Consider the following 16,886-nt stretch of genomic DNA (forward strand, 5'->3'; position numbering starts at 1 on the left):
AACTGTCACATGCTCAGTCTTCGTCACCATGATTGGCTCGAAGGGGCCGCGACGTTCGCTCTTTCTCAAGTTGAGGTGAAACGAAGCATAGCCTTTGCTGCTCTAATAGCCTAACAGCCCGATCGCCTGAACGTAGTATACTGTAGGCAGTGAGGTGCTACTATTCTGCAGAAAGTAGAAGCAACAAAATTTATAGCAGAGTGCCCAAGCAAGCCTCCATCCAGATCTAAATATGTGAAAACAAAATCAGACAAAACGCAACCTCTGCAGAGTGCAAAGAGAAAAAAAGGGGGGCGGGGAAGTTGCTTCCGTCAATACCTGAGTTCTGCGTACAGCGTCCTCCTGGCGCTGCCTCTCTAACTCTTCCCTCCTTTTGCGACGAATCTGATGCAACGAGACACCATCATGCAACATCAAACTGCTCCGAGGGCAGACATTGCCCCTTCCCAGGTTCCTTGCAATCAAACAGCACATGCTTGCACGCAAGAGGGAACCAACGCGACCACGTCCAACAGAACACCAACAGGAAACCAAACAATGTCAGGTGGCCGAAAAGCAGAACGGGACCAAAGATAAGCACCCACTGCCTCAGAAACAACTCCCCGAGGCACATGATCACAAAGAAAACTGCTTTGAGAGCTATCAGTTAAGACAGCCAAGAAAAAAAAAACGCACCTAACACTGGTATTAATTAATACAGGCAGATAAAGAAGCATGGGTTTTATTGCTCCCTTTTACCCATTTGCACAATTCTAGTCCACCTAACACAATGTGCCGGTGTACTTCCCTGTGAAGTGTGTGGAGAGCCAATCGTAACCATTCCTACGATGAAAGCAGCAAATGGGATACCAATAAGTTTGAGGTCCCAACTGGATTTATGCTACGATGACTTCGAGCCTGTACACAACGTGCACGGTATGCTAGCACAAGTCACATTTATTTTGTCCATACATTAACAGCGTCCATACGTCAAGCTACTTCAGAAAATAACAGTGATTGGCTCTCTTAGCACTTTGCAGGAAATGAGATGCACTGGGTTTGGCCATAAAGAGTTAAATCAAGAACAGGATAAACATGAAACATGTTTTCCGTACGTGGGATTCGTTTACCTTTCAACTCCAGAATTAGCAGAGGCAAAATCGTACGGTTACCTTTCCAAGAATTAAAAGCAACGTCGCTGACGTCGGTCGTCTTGTTTCGTGGGTTTCACGAGACAAGTCCTATCGGACGACTCGGACGAAGGTTAACGAGCCACTTGCCATTTTTCGGGTGTTTCTCACCACGGGCTGAGGTGTAAACTCACGAAAGCCCACTACGAAAAGGGAACACGCACACCCGAGCGACAGAAGAGAAGGAAGGAAGGAACCGAAAGAAACTAGAAACCTCGATCATCTGTTGGGCACGCAGCTCCTTTTCGATGCGCTGCTGCTCCAGCCGCTCGAGACGCTCCTGTTGCTTGAGTAACTTCTCGTGCTCCTGCTGCCGCCTGGCTTCCTCGGCTGGAACCAAAAGTGGCATGCTATGTGTAAGATCCCCGAATGTCGTTATGGTGCACAAAATGAGCCTCGGACTGCCGCGGCCCCGAGGTGGCGACAAATGACGTCGACGGAGTCGGCGTCTGGTGCCGTCGGGGACCTCGCGGTCGGTCGTAGAAATGCCGGCAAAAAAGGCGGCGTCCCGCTCGCGTCCACTTTTGTTCAGGTCGACCGCCCGGCTGCTGCATTTACCTCTGCCGCTGTGCCACGATCGGGATCGTGACGGGCATTACGCCTTTATGACGTCGACGGGCGGAAATCGAGGGACCGCTTTTGAGGGCGCGGTAAACGCACCGGTCAGACGGGCTCCGGGTACCATAACATTGTTTTCACCCCGTGTTGTCAGGGCATCTCTGACTAACATGTATTCTTGCATAACACCCAGTCTAATTATGAAACTTTTACCGAAAAGTAGATGCCAACATTCACAAATTTCTGTTTCTTCTTAAATGCACCAGGCTCACGTGTGCACCATCCCACTTTGAAAGAGTGCTTTTCTCCCAAGCATGCGCAATCGCAATATTCCTGTTTTCCAAGTGTTGATTGCAGCAGGTTTTCCTGTTGAGTGCGCTTCTTCCCGAGCACCGGTGGACACCGGGAAAGCAACACCCGCGGAGCTTGCTTTTTGCAGCGCACTCGTGCTCGGTAAGAGCGCGCTCAAAGGGACAAACACGCCGCAATCGACACTTCGGAAAATATTAATATTGCTCGTAGTGATGAACCAAATCTGCCGAACTTCAGATGCGGCAAAGTTCGGCACATGCCAAACTTTTGAAAGGAAATTCGGCAAAGATTCGGCAAAAAATTCGGCAAACGTCTGCACACGTGCGAGAACGCGACGGGGCCATGGATTGCAAACGGACGCCACGCAGTTGTGCGGTTACCATCGTACAGTGTAGTACCAGTGGTTACAGCGAGGTGTGGAGTAGGCGACACGGTAACTTTGTGTTTGTCAACCTTTGTGAGTGAGGTTCTCTTCAATATTTCAGCCTCAAAACAGAAGATCGACCAGGAATTGACACAGCCAACACAGCCCACTGCACAAGTGACAAGTGATGCGGTACATTCTGGAACCAGGATTTTCATTTGATCTTTAAAGTAAAGCAACGAGGTGGTAGTAGCAACGTTGACTGACAAGTACTTCAAAGCACTCCTCAAAGTTAGACCAATCCTATTTTTGGCCCACAAGTAGTTTGTGCGAAAACAATATTGCTTTTTAATTAGCGTTATTTCACAGTTTTTCATCTATCCGCATAAACTAAACGCAGAACTATCATGCTCGACCTTGCACATCAGACATTCTTAACTCTTCTCATCTTTCTAAACGTCCGCATGTGTCCTAGCATCAGAAACCGGCATTTTAAAAGCTAAAAACAAAATGTTGCAATATGGGACGCAGACCTTCATAAAAAGTTGGCGTCAGGAGACTTAAATGGAAAAACATGCATATTTACAATAATACAGTTATCTCTTCTGTTGAAGGCTCAGCAGCCAAAGCATTCATTTTTGCACATGAAATGGTGACTTGCAGAGAAAGTAAGAATACAGGATCACCACTATTATTCTAACAACATACATATATCCAGGCTTGCACTGACGAAGCCTCGAAACCAAAACTCGCATATCGTAACCGCGCCCGCTACTACCCAACCTCGTTGTCGCACAACTTGTGCAAGACGTCACTGTAAAATTGCCAGCAAACAGAAGAAAATGACATCGATACAATTACCTTACAGAATATAACCCTATTTAGTAATAACTGTGTCAATATGCATTAAAAAAGAAAAGCCTAAAAACTTCTTTCGCCCGAAAAGCGAAATATCAACTTTTAAGTCTGGCAACAATGTATTTTTGCCAATCTTTGCCAAATCTTTAGAAAACTCTGGCAAAACTTCGGCTTGGCCGAATTTGAAGATTCGGAGCCAAATTTTCGATTCAGCAAAAGTTTGGTCCATCACTAATTCATAATTCATCTCGAAGCAAATATTGAATAGTGCAATATTTGAAACTACTATTTGAAATTTTTGTATATCTCCAAAACACTATTGTAATGTCAAGACGGGAGTCCATGGTTTCGGAGTTGTGAAGAGATCATGGCAGCAGAAAACAGCTTGTTTTGATTCGAAAATAGCGTATATTTTAAAACTAAAAAACACAACAGGAGTTGGGAAGCTCACAAAGTGCTCTCCTGCTCGTGGGATCTTCAAAAGAAAAGGTTATGTGGGATCTGCACCATCACAAGCAAGTTACAAGATAAAATCAGATTTTTCGTGCAACAGTAGCCACCGATGTGCTTCACGCAGTAGTGGCCCCACAAGCGCATGCTAGTACAGTGCCTGTCCACGCCAAAAGCAGGACAAGTGATACGGTTCTCCTCGGGAGCCAGCAAAACCACGTAAATGGTGGCACTCACCGTGCTGCTGCTCGAGCCGCCTGTGCTGGAGGATGGCGGCCTCTGCCAGGGCCCTCTCCTGGGGGTCCGGGGAAGGGCGGCTGCGTGGCCGACCCCTCCTGGAACCCCCCGAACTCGGCCCCGTCCCCGGACCCCCCAAGGGCCCGCGGGAGACGCTGGCGGGCATCGCCAGGGCCGGTTGGGGCAGCCCGCACACCACGCGCAGTCTCGCTGCCACCTCCTCCTCGCTCAGCAGCGTGCAGCCCTGGACAGACGAAGGTTCGGTTGCTACAACGTGCTCGCAAGCACCAAGAGGTGTTCGAGAGTATGGAAGGCTCTGGAAAATCACCAGGTTTATCGGCCCGATTAGCGAAAGTATTGCTTTATTCCAGTGTGTCGAACCGAAAAAAATACGGGTTCGGTTACGGTTCAGGTTCAGGTAAATTTATTTTGTTCCGGTTCAGTTCCGGTTCGATTATTTCGATTCGCGAACCGGTTCGGGGCGCTGAACCGGTTCGCGAACCGGTTCGGAAATTATAAATGACAAATTGCAACATCAAATTAAATTACAAATAAAACATCTGAAATCAGCAGGACACCGATGAAAACAAATGAAAAGTATTCGAAACTAGTAGTGCATAACGTTTATAAAAGCCTGTAGCCAATGCAAGCGGCAAACGACTGTCTGATGACAGGGCTGTCTGTCACGGGCGCTAACTCCAGCGTCTGCTGAGCGTTGGTTTGAGCGCACGCGCCCGCTTGAGTCCCATGACTACGCTGGGCAGGCGACGGAAGCAACAGAAGCTCGGCAGATCCTTTGTCAAATTCGAAAGAGCGCGCAGCTTCACTTCTCCGCGAGCGACTAGGGTATGTATCCCCGTTTTTTTTTTACCCGCATTTATCGAGTTTCCGGTACGAAAAAATACGGCATGTAAACATTTACACTTCATAGCTCGATATACTCTCACCGGTGGTTGGGGCAGCGAAGAGCAGATATAATTCATGAATGCTCATTTCAACTGTAAATAAAATTTCTTTCTCTCCCTCAAACATTATCAAACTCCACAGCCTTTTCTTTTCTCATTCCGATGGAAGCAAGCTTCAAAAACTCGCGCGTTCTAGAAACGTGTTATGAAATGAGCACACGGCAGCATTTAGGATTTACAAGATTGTAGAAAAATGAAATCCAGTGACGCGATTTTTTTTTTTTTTTTTTTTGCACAGCTTTCCAATTTTTTTTTTTCCGTGCAAGCCGCGACCAGCGCAATACTGGTTCCTATGTCAAGATTCATGGATGCAGCGTTTGTCAAGATTCATGGATGCAGCGTTTATATTCCTAAGACTGAGTGGAGAAGAAAAATATGTAAGCGAGGTGTGTGTCAGTTGACGGCACTTAAAAAACAAATGGCATTGATAGCACATTCATTGTCAACAGCGCGTGGCCGAACCGTTTTGACATGAGCCGGTAACCGTTATTTTTTTCCGGTTCAGTTCCGGTTCGGGTTCATCGCAATAACAATATAACGGTTCGGGTTCGGGTTCAGTACCGGAAAAAATACCGGTTCGGTTCCGGTTTTCGGTTCGGTTCCGGTTCGACACCCTGCTTTATTCTAGGAACAACTATCAAGTGTACACATGGTACGCGTTAAACTACAGACGCTTTCAGGCAGCTGTGCATGGGCGCCGCCATAACTGACCTTCAGTTTTTGTTCCGTATTATTCCGTTCGCTCCACTTCATCATTACAACAGCAGGACCAGTTATTGCCATTTTAACTGTTACTGTGACCTTCTCGCCAGCATAGGCCTTTGTGGAGGCTCGTCAACGCCCGCTTCAGTGCCTCGGCATCTCGGTAAAACAAGAGAAGGTCGGCTATGGCGGCTCAATCTGGCGCGCGCTGAAAGCGTCTATATGATGAAGAGCGCCGTGACTGTAGGCATCTGGCGTCTGGAAACAAAGAGTGTCACTAAATGTTTGTGATGCTAGAACGTTTCACATAAGCAACGCAATTACCTACCAAACAGTTTGTCATACATTTTTTCTACCCCAAAGACAAAAAACACTTTCAGCCTTTCCACTCTGGTGAAGAAGGAAGACCAGCAAAGCTGTACCATGGCGGGACGACCTCGAGAACGACGCCTAAAGGACGACGCCTAGGACGACCTCAGGGACAACGTCTAGGACAACCCCAAGGACGACGCCTAGGACGACCTCAGGGACGATGTCTATGACAACTTCAAGGATGACGTCTAGGATGAACTCAAGGACAGCTTCTAGGACGACCGCAAGGAAAATGTCTAGGACGACTTCAAGGACTTCTAGGACGACTTCTAGGACGACCTCGAGGACGACGTCTAGGACGACCTCAAAGATAACATCTAGGACGACCTTGAGGACGACCTCTGGGACAACCTCAAGGGCGACGTCTAGGACGACCTTAAAGGGACACTGACACCCCCCAAAAAATTTTTTATCATTTTTTGCCCGGCGCTTTATTATGGTGTCGGAGGACTACCCAATTAATATTTTGCAACAGAGTAGCGTATTTTTTTAATAAAGCCAAAAGACGCAACTGCTCAAAACCGAAACCGAAACCCGACGGAGATCAGAGAAGTGGAAAGAAGAGAGTGAGTGGCGGAAGTCACGTGGCTACACCCGACCGTGCGGTTTTTTGTTTTTTTTTCTTCTCTCCGTAGCAGACGACACGACATGCGGCGTACGGTAACTGTTCGCCGTGCGATTTTTTTGCAGTTATGTTTGTTCCGCTCCTTGTTCTGTACTCCAAGATTTGCAGCTTTTTAGAAGCCACAAAAAATGGGTTTCATTTTTTTTTTTTATTTGTAATATTGAGTGTGTGCCTTCAGTGACCCATGACTTTGATTAAATATGGTGGTCGCATCAATACCTTAGAAAACGGTCCGTGACCGCAGAAAAAAGAGTGAGCGAGACTCGAACCGGCCAGTTCTTGATCGGCGGTTTTCGGGCGGCAAGAAACCGAATTTCGAACCGCAAATTTTGTTCTGGGTAGTCGAGCTCTCACATGTCACGTACAACTAAAAACCTCGGCGAGCATAAATACCCTGTCAGTGTCCCTTTAAGGACGACCTCTGGGACGACGCCTCAAGAAATTCAGCCTTTCCAATCTGGTGAAAACCAGAGTGGAAAGGCTGGAAAGGTGGTCGCCATCAATGAGCGACAGTGGCAGCCAGACAACCGGCAAGCCAGTTGTCTGGTTGCTGCCGTCGCTCATAGATGGCAGTAGCTGTCCAGAGTTTTGTGTCGACATTTATTTGGTGACGGACACGAAACTGGGGAAACTAGCCCTTAACAGCTCCGCCGTAAAAGATCAGGCGTGACAATAATAACTTCACTGAGGTAATGATGTCGGTGCTGGGTGACACCGAGCCAATATATGAAGCCACCACAAACATAGCTGCTAATTGTAGATTTATAAAACGTAGCCCCTTTAACACTGTATGATAGAGTAACAATAAAAGACGTTTTTGAAAGACAGCGGGAAGAGGTGGGCCCCACACAAAAAGAAAAGAGGATGAAAAAAAAGAAACGGTTCAACTTACGTCTGTGCTCTCCCCACCGTCGACGGATTCCAGAAACACTCCAACAATCACCCTAGAGCTGAAGCTGAAGTTCTCTCTTCCAATGTCAGCAATGCCATTCTTTTGTAAGTACTGCCAGTAAGAGAAAAAAAAGAGCACCATCTCAGGAAACAAATTACTCTAAAACGCAAGCAACAGCCACGAACATGTTCATCCTTACTTACCCTGAGCACCTCTGGATAGTTTCTAAGTTTTTTGCCGCATGGGGCAATGTAAGTCACTTCACCACGTACACCAGACTTGCTGAAACACTTGATTCTGGTCTGCCTCTGCCAGCTGAAAAGGAGGGGAAATGTTTTTTGCTGACACTCAGACACTGCGATCATTGCACTTCTTCATAGCAAATGCCGGTATGCTGCCACTTACCCGTGCTCCAGGGGGATTCTGATTTCCCGCTCATCAGTCACATAGCGTCTTCGCTTCGACGAGGTTCCTGGAATAGATCACAATGGCAGACGTGAAACAATAAGCGTACAACCTTACATGCCATACCTAGCATCGGAGAGATACCCCACTGAGAAAGCCCCAAGAGCAATGTCAAGAGCTGCGATTGCTTAGGACAAAAAGCTTAACTTCAATGCGGCTATTAAACATGCAATCGCATTGCTAAGCATCAACTTTTCTGTGCTATGTTATTAAGGTTAGCATAGTTTCCATGGTGCTGCAGCCCTGCACTGCTGCGAGAGTATGAGGCTTCGTCTTATGTTTCATTCGGAAGCACTCTTGCATGAAGGAGATGACAAACAAAACCGCTCGCAAGCACAAGTAGCCTTGATGGTATTGGAGCACTATGGAAACCACCGTATTTTCCAAAGTCGCTTTTTTTTTTTTTTCAAACATTTTTTCTTGGTGCGACTTCCATACAAATTTTTTCAAAAAGTTTTCACTGTGTGACGCTATTTTTTTATGCGCTACACGCCCCCATCTCTTGCAAAGCACCATAACTATGTAACCATAGGGGGTGTTATCTCTTCCAGGAGGCGCTGTTGTTGCTGCACTCTTCTACACTTTTCGTTACTGACTCAGAAAGCGAGGAGTTTGACAATTTCCCAGATGCAGCTCAATGTGGATAGGCAAGGCAGTGAGAATAAAGCTTTTACAGCATGTGATCAACGTTGCCTAATTCAGCCATGGTTTCGTATTCTTTTTTGCTTCGGTTCGGTAGCAGTGAAAGGTAAGTGGGCTGGTATACATGCATTGCAGAAAATTTTCTCGTGTCTTTCTTAGTTTTTGTTTGATAAGCAGCTTTCATCTGCCATGCTCCAGCCACGTTGCTACATGTAAAGGCCCGTTCACACTCTTGCGACTGCTTGCGACCTGTTAAACCTGGGTTCCTTAAAACTTCTTAAACCAGAGAACACACTGGCGCCATCTATTGGGAAGCAGTGTAAACTCGGCGGTCGGGCATATTTTTTTTTTATTTCTCGCGCAATATCCTTTCTTTTTTGGCTCGAAAAGCTTTTGTCAATGTTATAAACGAGCCTTTCTATCGGTATTACGCACATTTGACCTCGGAAATCCCGCAAAACCTTCGCTTTTGTGAAATGCAGTTCTAGGGTCACCGCATAGATGGCGCCACAATGTCAGTGTGTTCCCTCATTCTAGAAACATTTAAGAAGTTGTAAGAGATCTCGTCTCTCTCAGTCGTACTCGGTCGCAAGAGTGTGAACGGGCCTTAAAAGGAAGGATTGCAGCTAGCTGATCTTTTAGCAATACCGAAAGAAGTATGTCAAGATTTATCTATCTGCCTATGCGCTGATGCTAGTGTTGTCTCCGTGACTTGGCCTAGGCTACGTCTAGTGGTCTAAAGCTTTGTTCACAAGTGTCTCGCAAGTTAAACTTTTGTTCGCTCAGCCTGTGCACGCTCTGATTTTGCAAATTTTACTTCCTTTTGGTGTGTAACACTCGACTGTTCCTGCCAGACAGCGCTGTGCTATGGGCATTTCTTAAGAGTTGAAACGTCAAAGTTGTTGCGCATCAAATGTATGTGTGAACTAGCCGATTGTGCGAAACTCTAATTTCGCGAGACACATGTGCGTGAAAAAAAAAAAATGAATCGCGTGATCCATGCAAAGAGGTGCGACTTATACAAAGGTGCAATTTATATAACAACTTTTATACAAAAATGGTCCAATATACAGAAGTGTGGCTAATACAAGGGTGTGACTCTTAGTCCAGAAAATAGGGTACGCTACCCTTGACTGCGTGACCCAAAAAGGTTGACATTGAATATAAACAATCTGCTCCACCCAAATATTGCAATCTCTGTCCTAATGTTTGGCTGCTTTTCAAAAGGTGATTCTCTAATCAAATAATCAAAATAAGATATCCATGTTTGAAATCTCAAATATTCACATACCACTATATACCTTATTTCCCCCATAAGTGCAAGCATGTTGCTTTGGAAGTTGACTGCATAGCACAAAGAAGCATAGACAGCGGGCATGCAACATGGCACACCCTTACAGCTTTGGCTTTGCTTGCACTTACATTGAAGTGAAGTGTAGTTAATAGTCCTTAATCACCCTTTGTTGGGTCAGTAAAGACCGCAGCGACAGCAGTAATTCCGACAAATAAGAGTGGGATAAGCCCGACAAGAACAAGGGCACTTCTGGGCCTAAAGCCCGTGTACGGTGCCCCTTCTACAATGCCTTGAAGAGGCAACAAAGGTACACGCACACCTAAGACACCTTTCCGAAGTCAATGTTTAAGCATTTCGTAATGCTGCACCTATACACATGACCGCAAAAAGTAAAGGGAATCCTTGCCATATCACCGAAAGCTAAAAAATAGTTAAAATTCATATTGTTCGTCCATATCTGCCAGGATTTTCGACTTCTAAAGCAGACTGCAATGCAGTAGCAGTAAGCTGATCCACCTCCCTCCCCCAACCCCTCCGACGAGAAACCGAAGGGGCACAATGCCGGCCACTGACCGTGCTCCTCGGTATGGCGCTTGGAAACCCTGTCGGAGACTGAGGAGGCTGGAATGCTGCCGGACGTGCTGGCCGCCGCCGACCGCTCCGTGTCCTCCGTGTCCGAGCCACCGCTCATAGAGCGGGAGTCGGCCACCGCAGACTCGGAGTCGCTCGAAGAGTCTGCGTGAGAGGGGAGGCCGCGGCACTGAGCGGGATTCTCGCGGACACTGTTTGCATCCACTTTGCTATAGAAAAACATTCTGTTGCCATTTAAATGGTCCCTTTCTTTCCCTTTCTCATCACAAGAAGCTACAAAAGTTGTAGATGAATGAAATAAAAATGAGGTCCCTCACGGAGGCTTGTCACCCATGTGCTTTAAAGTGTGGCCGGGAAATGTTGCGGCATACTTGGGATTACAGTCGAACCTCGATGTAACGAACTTCAATGTAACGAAATCCCCAATTTAACAAACTACCCCAATTTTCGTAACTTCTTGGGCATAGAACACCATGTATTTTAGCCTCATATAATGAAGTGCAATCACCGTAAAATATCAAAAAAAGGAGGCCCTAAAAAAGTTTTCGTAAAAGAAGTGAAGAATGTAAAAAAAATGACCGCATCTCCACGTGGTGAATGATGTTGATTGGGGCGAAGCTCTGGTGGTGCTTGTCTGCGTAGACGCTGAGCCGCAGCATGCCGAGCCTTTCGTTCGTTTTCATCCATGTCAGAAGGAGAATGTGTAGAATGGAACGTGGTTATATACGCATTTGAGCATTTGACCGCAGCGCCGTCTCGTCTATAAACGTTGAGCCAATGCATGCAAAGTTTAACACGATTATATACGCATTTGACCGCAGCGCCCTCTCCTGTATAGACGTTGAGCGGCTACATGCAACGTTTCATCCATGACGTTTGTGGCCAAGTAGTTAAAGCGATCGACTAGAAATCCATTGGGGTCTCCCCGCACAGGTTTGAATCCTGTGGACTGCGCAAACATTTCTTTCTTTTTTTTTTCATCAATTTGTTTTTTCTTTTGTTCCACACGAGCACGTGAGCACGTGCTCACGTGCTCGTGAGCTCACGAGCACATCCCAAGCACATGCACCAGCAAGATCGATGTGAGAATGGATGCCGGACAGACAAGGCTAGACCTTAAGGAGCTTCGGCCCTAAAAAAATTTTACCGCGACTGTGAGTGCTTGGAAATGTTACTTCACGCAGACGGGCCTCCGAGCGCGACGCAGGCAGCACCGGGAGGCGAAGTCACGGAAAGCGCCATCTCGGAGAATGCCCACGAGGTGCTGGTGCATGGTGTTAAGCGAAGACAAGAGGGGGCGCAAGTGTAACCTGTGTGTGCGCGTGCGTTTAGCGTGTGTGCATGCATTCCGTGCACGCCCGGGCATTCGATTCCATCATTAGGCCTCGTTTCGTTGCTTTGCTCTGCTTGTCCGACTGTACATATGCCAACAATGACAGCTGACTTCACGGTACAGCACAGAGCGACCCCCTCTCAAACAGTTTGTCTCTGCCCCGATTGGTTCCTTGACCAGAGCTGGCTGCGAGCCCTCTAGACAGTGAGGAAGCTCACCGCTGGCCGAGACGCTGTTCTCCAACTCCTGCCGCTTGGAACGGTGACGGTGTGAGCCCCGCGGGCGTGTCCCCGACGAGTGTGGCCCGCCCCCTTGGTCCCCGTCGGGCGAGAGGCGCTTGAGCCCCATCCGGGAGGACGGGGGGAGCTCCCTGCCGAGGGGCCGCGGAGGGCCCAGGCCCGCCGTGGGCGATGTGGCCGGCAGGCGGGTCGCCCCCCCGCCTACGTCCCCCGGGTGCGGAAACTCTCCCCCGTGCTTTTGCAACTGCGGGAAAGGGACGCCTTGTCTGTGAGCACTCGCGGAAACAAGGACGGATTGCCAGCTGGATGAGAGTTGACTTAGAAATTCAAACAAAGGGCAGGGCACGGAGAAATAAAACAATAGAGCACAAACCCTTTTTCTTTTTTTTTTTAATTTTGACTTCTTTTATTTGCATCAATTTTTCTAATTACTGCTCGCGACACAAGTCACAAGAATTGTGTTTCTTTAGATTGGCACAAACTGTCTCTGGTCTGACATCCAAGCATTTCCTCGTCTCTCTGTTCACTCTGCAACCTGCTGGCCGGCTTCCTGCCTTTGCTACTAAGAAAGCCAGGCCATATGCTGATGGAAAGCTACTACATGTCTGCACCTTCTGGCAGGTTTTGCAGTAAAAGCATAGGTGCAACAAGCTACAGGTCCTCCTTCCCAAAGATCCCTACAAGAACATTAGCAGCTAACTTGTAAGTAACTAGGAAATCTAAGACTCCAACCTTCGTACAGTTCCAGTGCTATTAAAAATATTAAAGAAAAAAAAAATTATATATATTGCAAAAGGCAGAAATTTAAGTTTCATGAACAGAATAAGCACTGTTTGTATCACTTCTGTAAAAACTCTTATATATGGTAATCTGCGTTCAAAGCTCACCAGTATGTGATAACTCTCAAGTACAAGCTGGCAAGCACACATGATCCCGGTGCCCTTGCGTTCGGGTCATTCCATGCCAGAGGAGACGTGGCAATATTTTAATTTCTGGGTATGCACGAAAAAACTCAATTGGATAAAGTGGCCTTTTTGCTGACATGACGCTCTAAATTTCTGAAATTTGCATAAAACCAATGTACAATAGAACCTCATTGATATGTTTTGAAAAAACCACAAGAATAAAAATGTATTACCCGGGAAAATATAAACTGATAAGAGCGTAGGAAACAGTGCGCAAAACAGACAAGGACAAAGATGAAACACACGTGATGTGCGCAGCGTGACGCACGCTGCGCTCGTTACGTGTTTCTTCTTCGTCCTCATCTGTTTTTCGCACTGTGTCCTACGATAAATTCACACCAACTCGCCCAACTGTCCATTCTTCTATGATACCTAGAAAGATTGCCGCCATCTATGAGCGATGGCAGTAACCAGACTGGTTGCCTGGTTGCCGCCGTCGCCTATAGATGGCGGTAGCTGTCCAGAGGTTTGTGCAAGTTTGTGTCGACATTTGTTTGGTACTGGACACGATTCTGGGGAACCTAGCCCTTAACAGCTCCGCTGTAAAAATGAGTTAGAGTTGAATTTTAGAGTATCTTTATCCCCTGAATATAATGTCGCGTTTGTTTTCCCTGAAGATGTAACTAAACGTGAGAAAACACAAAAAATGTCCGGCCACCAATGGCTGCCAAGCATTCTGCTCGTGTGGGCAGCGCGTGCAATTAAAAGCTTGCCAGGTATACTTCCCCGCACTGACACGAGTCCTAAAGTCTTTTTCTGACAATTTGTAAAAATAGCAAGAATGCACGTGTATAGCTTTGATAGGCGCTGAAGATGCGCGAGAGCGGAGATTCCAAAAACTCTTGATACAATGTCACGCTCCGGGAAGGGGGGGCTTCAGCGGTACTTGTGGAAATGTTTTTTTTGCAGCCTCTGCACACTAAATTTAAAAATAATTTCGATATTCGTGATCCTGGAGGTCAAATGAAGACTATTTAAGAGTTTTTACTCAAACACAGAACTGCCTCAGTTTCCCTTTAATTTAGACTCAAAATGGCATCCTTCAGTTTTTGTATTTTAGTGTAAGATAGGGCATATTATTAAGTAATTAAGCACCCACCTATAGTTTTGTGATATGCAACTGTTTATTCACAAGGATTTTTCTAAAGGGGGACACCACCCAGAAACAAAATTTCTGCGAAAAAAGTCATTTTGAAAAATGACATATTTACATCCACCAACATCTAGAGAGTTAATGTTCCCAGGTAGTTTCTCCCTTAAAGGACAAATGCAAAGGAAAAAAACATTTTTTTTAAACAGCTTAGATGGAAAAAGAATGTCATAAAACGATTTTACACGAAGGGAAAAAATTTTTAGAGCTATATTTACGGCGCTATACAAATTTGTAGTTGGCGCCCGCGGTCACCGTGGAAAAGGGGCCCTTATTTATCACGTGACTGGTCCTTGTTTATCAGTTGGTACTTGCACTCTTTTGGAAGCTTATCATAGCCTGTAAAAGTAACTTATTCATCTTTGTTTGAAGTAAAAACAAAAAACTAAGATAAATAAGAAAATTTTAGAGCCCAAAGGAAGCTCCTGAAAAAGCACAAGCAGAGGCGATAGGCCTGTGCGCCGGTCAGACGGCGGCGGCGGCGCCCCGAAGCAGACAAACTTATGCGGCGGCGGCGACGGCGGCATAGAGAAACGCGTTGAAGCGGCGTCGCAAAACGCTCAGCGTGTGGCGGTGGCGTGACCTTGTGGTGGCGGCGACGCAGCGCGGGCCTACAACGTGACCAGCGACGGCTCTTGCGGGCACAAACTACAAATTCAATTTGCGCCGTAAATATAGCTCTAAATTTTTTTTTCTTTTTTTTTTCTTCGTGGAAACGTGAAAACTGCAAAAAGGTAGACGCTTAAATATGACTGCACGGCCCCTTTAAAAAATAATAAAAGCCTACATTTAAATTATTTTTTTTAAATTCATGTTTATGTTTAAGTTTTTTGGTTTTATAAACTAATTATACACCCATACACTAAATTTGATAGCCATACGCTAAATAGTCACGTTAATATAAAATATTTTCAACACATTGTGAGGCAGTAACAAAGCAAAGGAGTTTAATGTTCGAATGCATTTTTCTCAGTTCCACTTTTTGCTGCAAATTTCTTACGAAGAAAACTTTTGTTAGGAGGTAAAAGTATTCTAATACCACAATCAAGACGTTTCTGAACTGAAATTGACTGGAAAATCGAGCTATCTACTTTATTTTGTTTTAAGTTGAAGTACACATTGAGAAAGAACCAAGTTTTCAAAAATTTACATAGGACAGATATGCATCTCATATTTTGAGGTAATGACTCTTCCTAAAATATTTACATTTGAGTTCTAAAAACTAGATAGCCGAAGTCCCACAACCGCCACTTTATATTCAAGCAGTCAAAATGGTGCTTAATAGGTTCATTTGCATATCATAGATTTCTTAACAAAGAGTGGCTCATCTTTGTTAAGAACAAACCTTAACAAAGAGTGACACATCTTCTTATGCAGGTATGTAAAATTGTCCTCAAGAGCTGAAAGTTTGCAAAATACACCCACATCTCACGTTAGATCCCCCCGCAAATTTCATTCCAATCATTTGAGTAATCCAGAAGCTAAATCTCTAGCCAATGTCCCCCCTTAAGTGCAAGAATTTTATGCAAAATTCCAGAAATTTAGAGCGTGACATCAGCAAAAATAAAATTTATTATTTCACAAAACAAAAAAAGAAAGAACTTTTCTTTGAGCATAAAGGCTTCTCTTTATCCAAATGAATCTTTTTTTTTTCACACCCCAGACACGAAAAAATTGCCGCACCTCCTTTGGCATGGAATGACCCATTTGTGAAGCAAGTGCACTTTATCAACGTGCCACCTCGTGCTACAAGCTTATCAAAGACCGGCTGCACACTATCCATGGCTGGACGAGCCAGGCTAGCAGCAAAAGAAAGCTTCAAATGCCAGAGGTTTGCTGATAAATCTCGGGGCAAAATACATCCCCACGCTGCTTACCTCATCAAAGTATGCCTAGAGACATTGTGTGTCAGCTAAAGAAAACAAGCAATGAGACATCTCCCCAAGACTTTATAACAGGTAATTGCTGCAGAAACTCAAGAAAACGTCTTTTGCTCACCAGATTATTCCTAGATTTATAGCCTTGAGAAGCTAGAAGTTGAAATCTTTGTAGGGATTCTTGCTCCTTAGGTGAGAGCTTGGCATCCTACAAAGTGATTTGGCATTAGAACATAAAAGCATTCGCTGACCAATACCAGCATGCACTCCAAAGCAATTATCTGAGCATCTGGAAGAACATACAAGCCATATGAAGCTATCCTTATCTGACCAGCTTAATCCCACAAAGCGAGTAACATGACCAGACAAAAAAAAAGGACCAGAAAAATAAATGCAAGCTCTGCAGTGTAGCACAGGACTGTGCCTAGGGCTTCCTGCTAGCAGTCCCAAAATGTGTCATCTTAAAAAAAAAAAAAAAAAAAAAAAAAGGTTAACTGTGGATTATTCATTCATGGATAAAGAAAGGTAGATGTAGGGTACACAGGGATGAATGTCTTCTGGCTTTGTAAGTTTCAAAAATTTGGGGGATACAAATCCGGTTCCATAATTTTCCGGAGAAATTAGACAAATCGAGTTTGACTATAACAGATTTTAATATTACAGATATGGACAAATCCATGGGTATGTTACCTAATCAAGATTCACGCATTCGATAAATATAACAAAACAAAAAGTTTTCTCTTTAGTCATTCATTTTTTGGAGATATTGCTCTTAACTAATTGTTTTCATTACGCCTGCTTTGGCCCCTAAAACTAAGAAGTACTA

The 16,886-nt window shown here is 45.3% G+C and overlaps 1 protein-coding gene across 5 annotated transcripts in view; it reads right to left on the reverse strand.

Moving 5' to 3' along the window:
• The window catches only part of LOC8023937 (bromodomain adjacent to zinc finger domain protein 2B), a 96,785-nt gene that overhangs the window by 50,395 nt on the left and 29,504 nt on the right, over window positions 1–16,886 (reverse strand). For all 5 annotated transcript variants that reach the window (XM_029966339.3, XM_029966344.4, XM_029966342.4 and 2 more), the window contains 9 exons: window positions 16,182–16,268; window positions 12,048–12,312; window positions 10,479–10,640; window positions 7,910–7,976; window positions 7,708–7,819; window positions 7,505–7,615; window positions 3,949–4,192; window positions 1,384–1,499; window positions 319–384 (listed from right to left, as the gene is read on the reverse strand). In XM_029966339.3, coding sequence (XP_029822199.2) covers window positions 319–384; window positions 1,384–1,499; window positions 3,949–4,192; window positions 7,505–7,615; window positions 7,708–7,819; window positions 7,910–7,976; window positions 10,479–10,640; window positions 12,048–12,312; window positions 16,182–16,268 — 1,230 coding nt within the window. The remainder of the gene's footprint in view (window positions 1–318; window positions 385–1,383; window positions 1,500–3,948; window positions 4,193–7,504; window positions 7,616–7,707; window positions 7,820–7,909; window positions 7,977–10,478; window positions 10,641–12,047; window positions 12,313–16,181; window positions 16,269–16,886) is intronic.

Source organism: Ixodes scapularis, unplaced genomic scaffold (assembly GCF_016920785.2).
Source record: "Ixodes scapularis isolate PalLabHiFi unplaced genomic scaffold, ASM1692078v2 PGA_scaffold0__279_contigs__length_252992795, whole genome shotgun sequence".
Lineage (NCBI taxonomy): Eukaryota > Metazoa > Arthropoda > Arachnida > Ixodida > Ixodidae > Ixodes > Ixodes scapularis.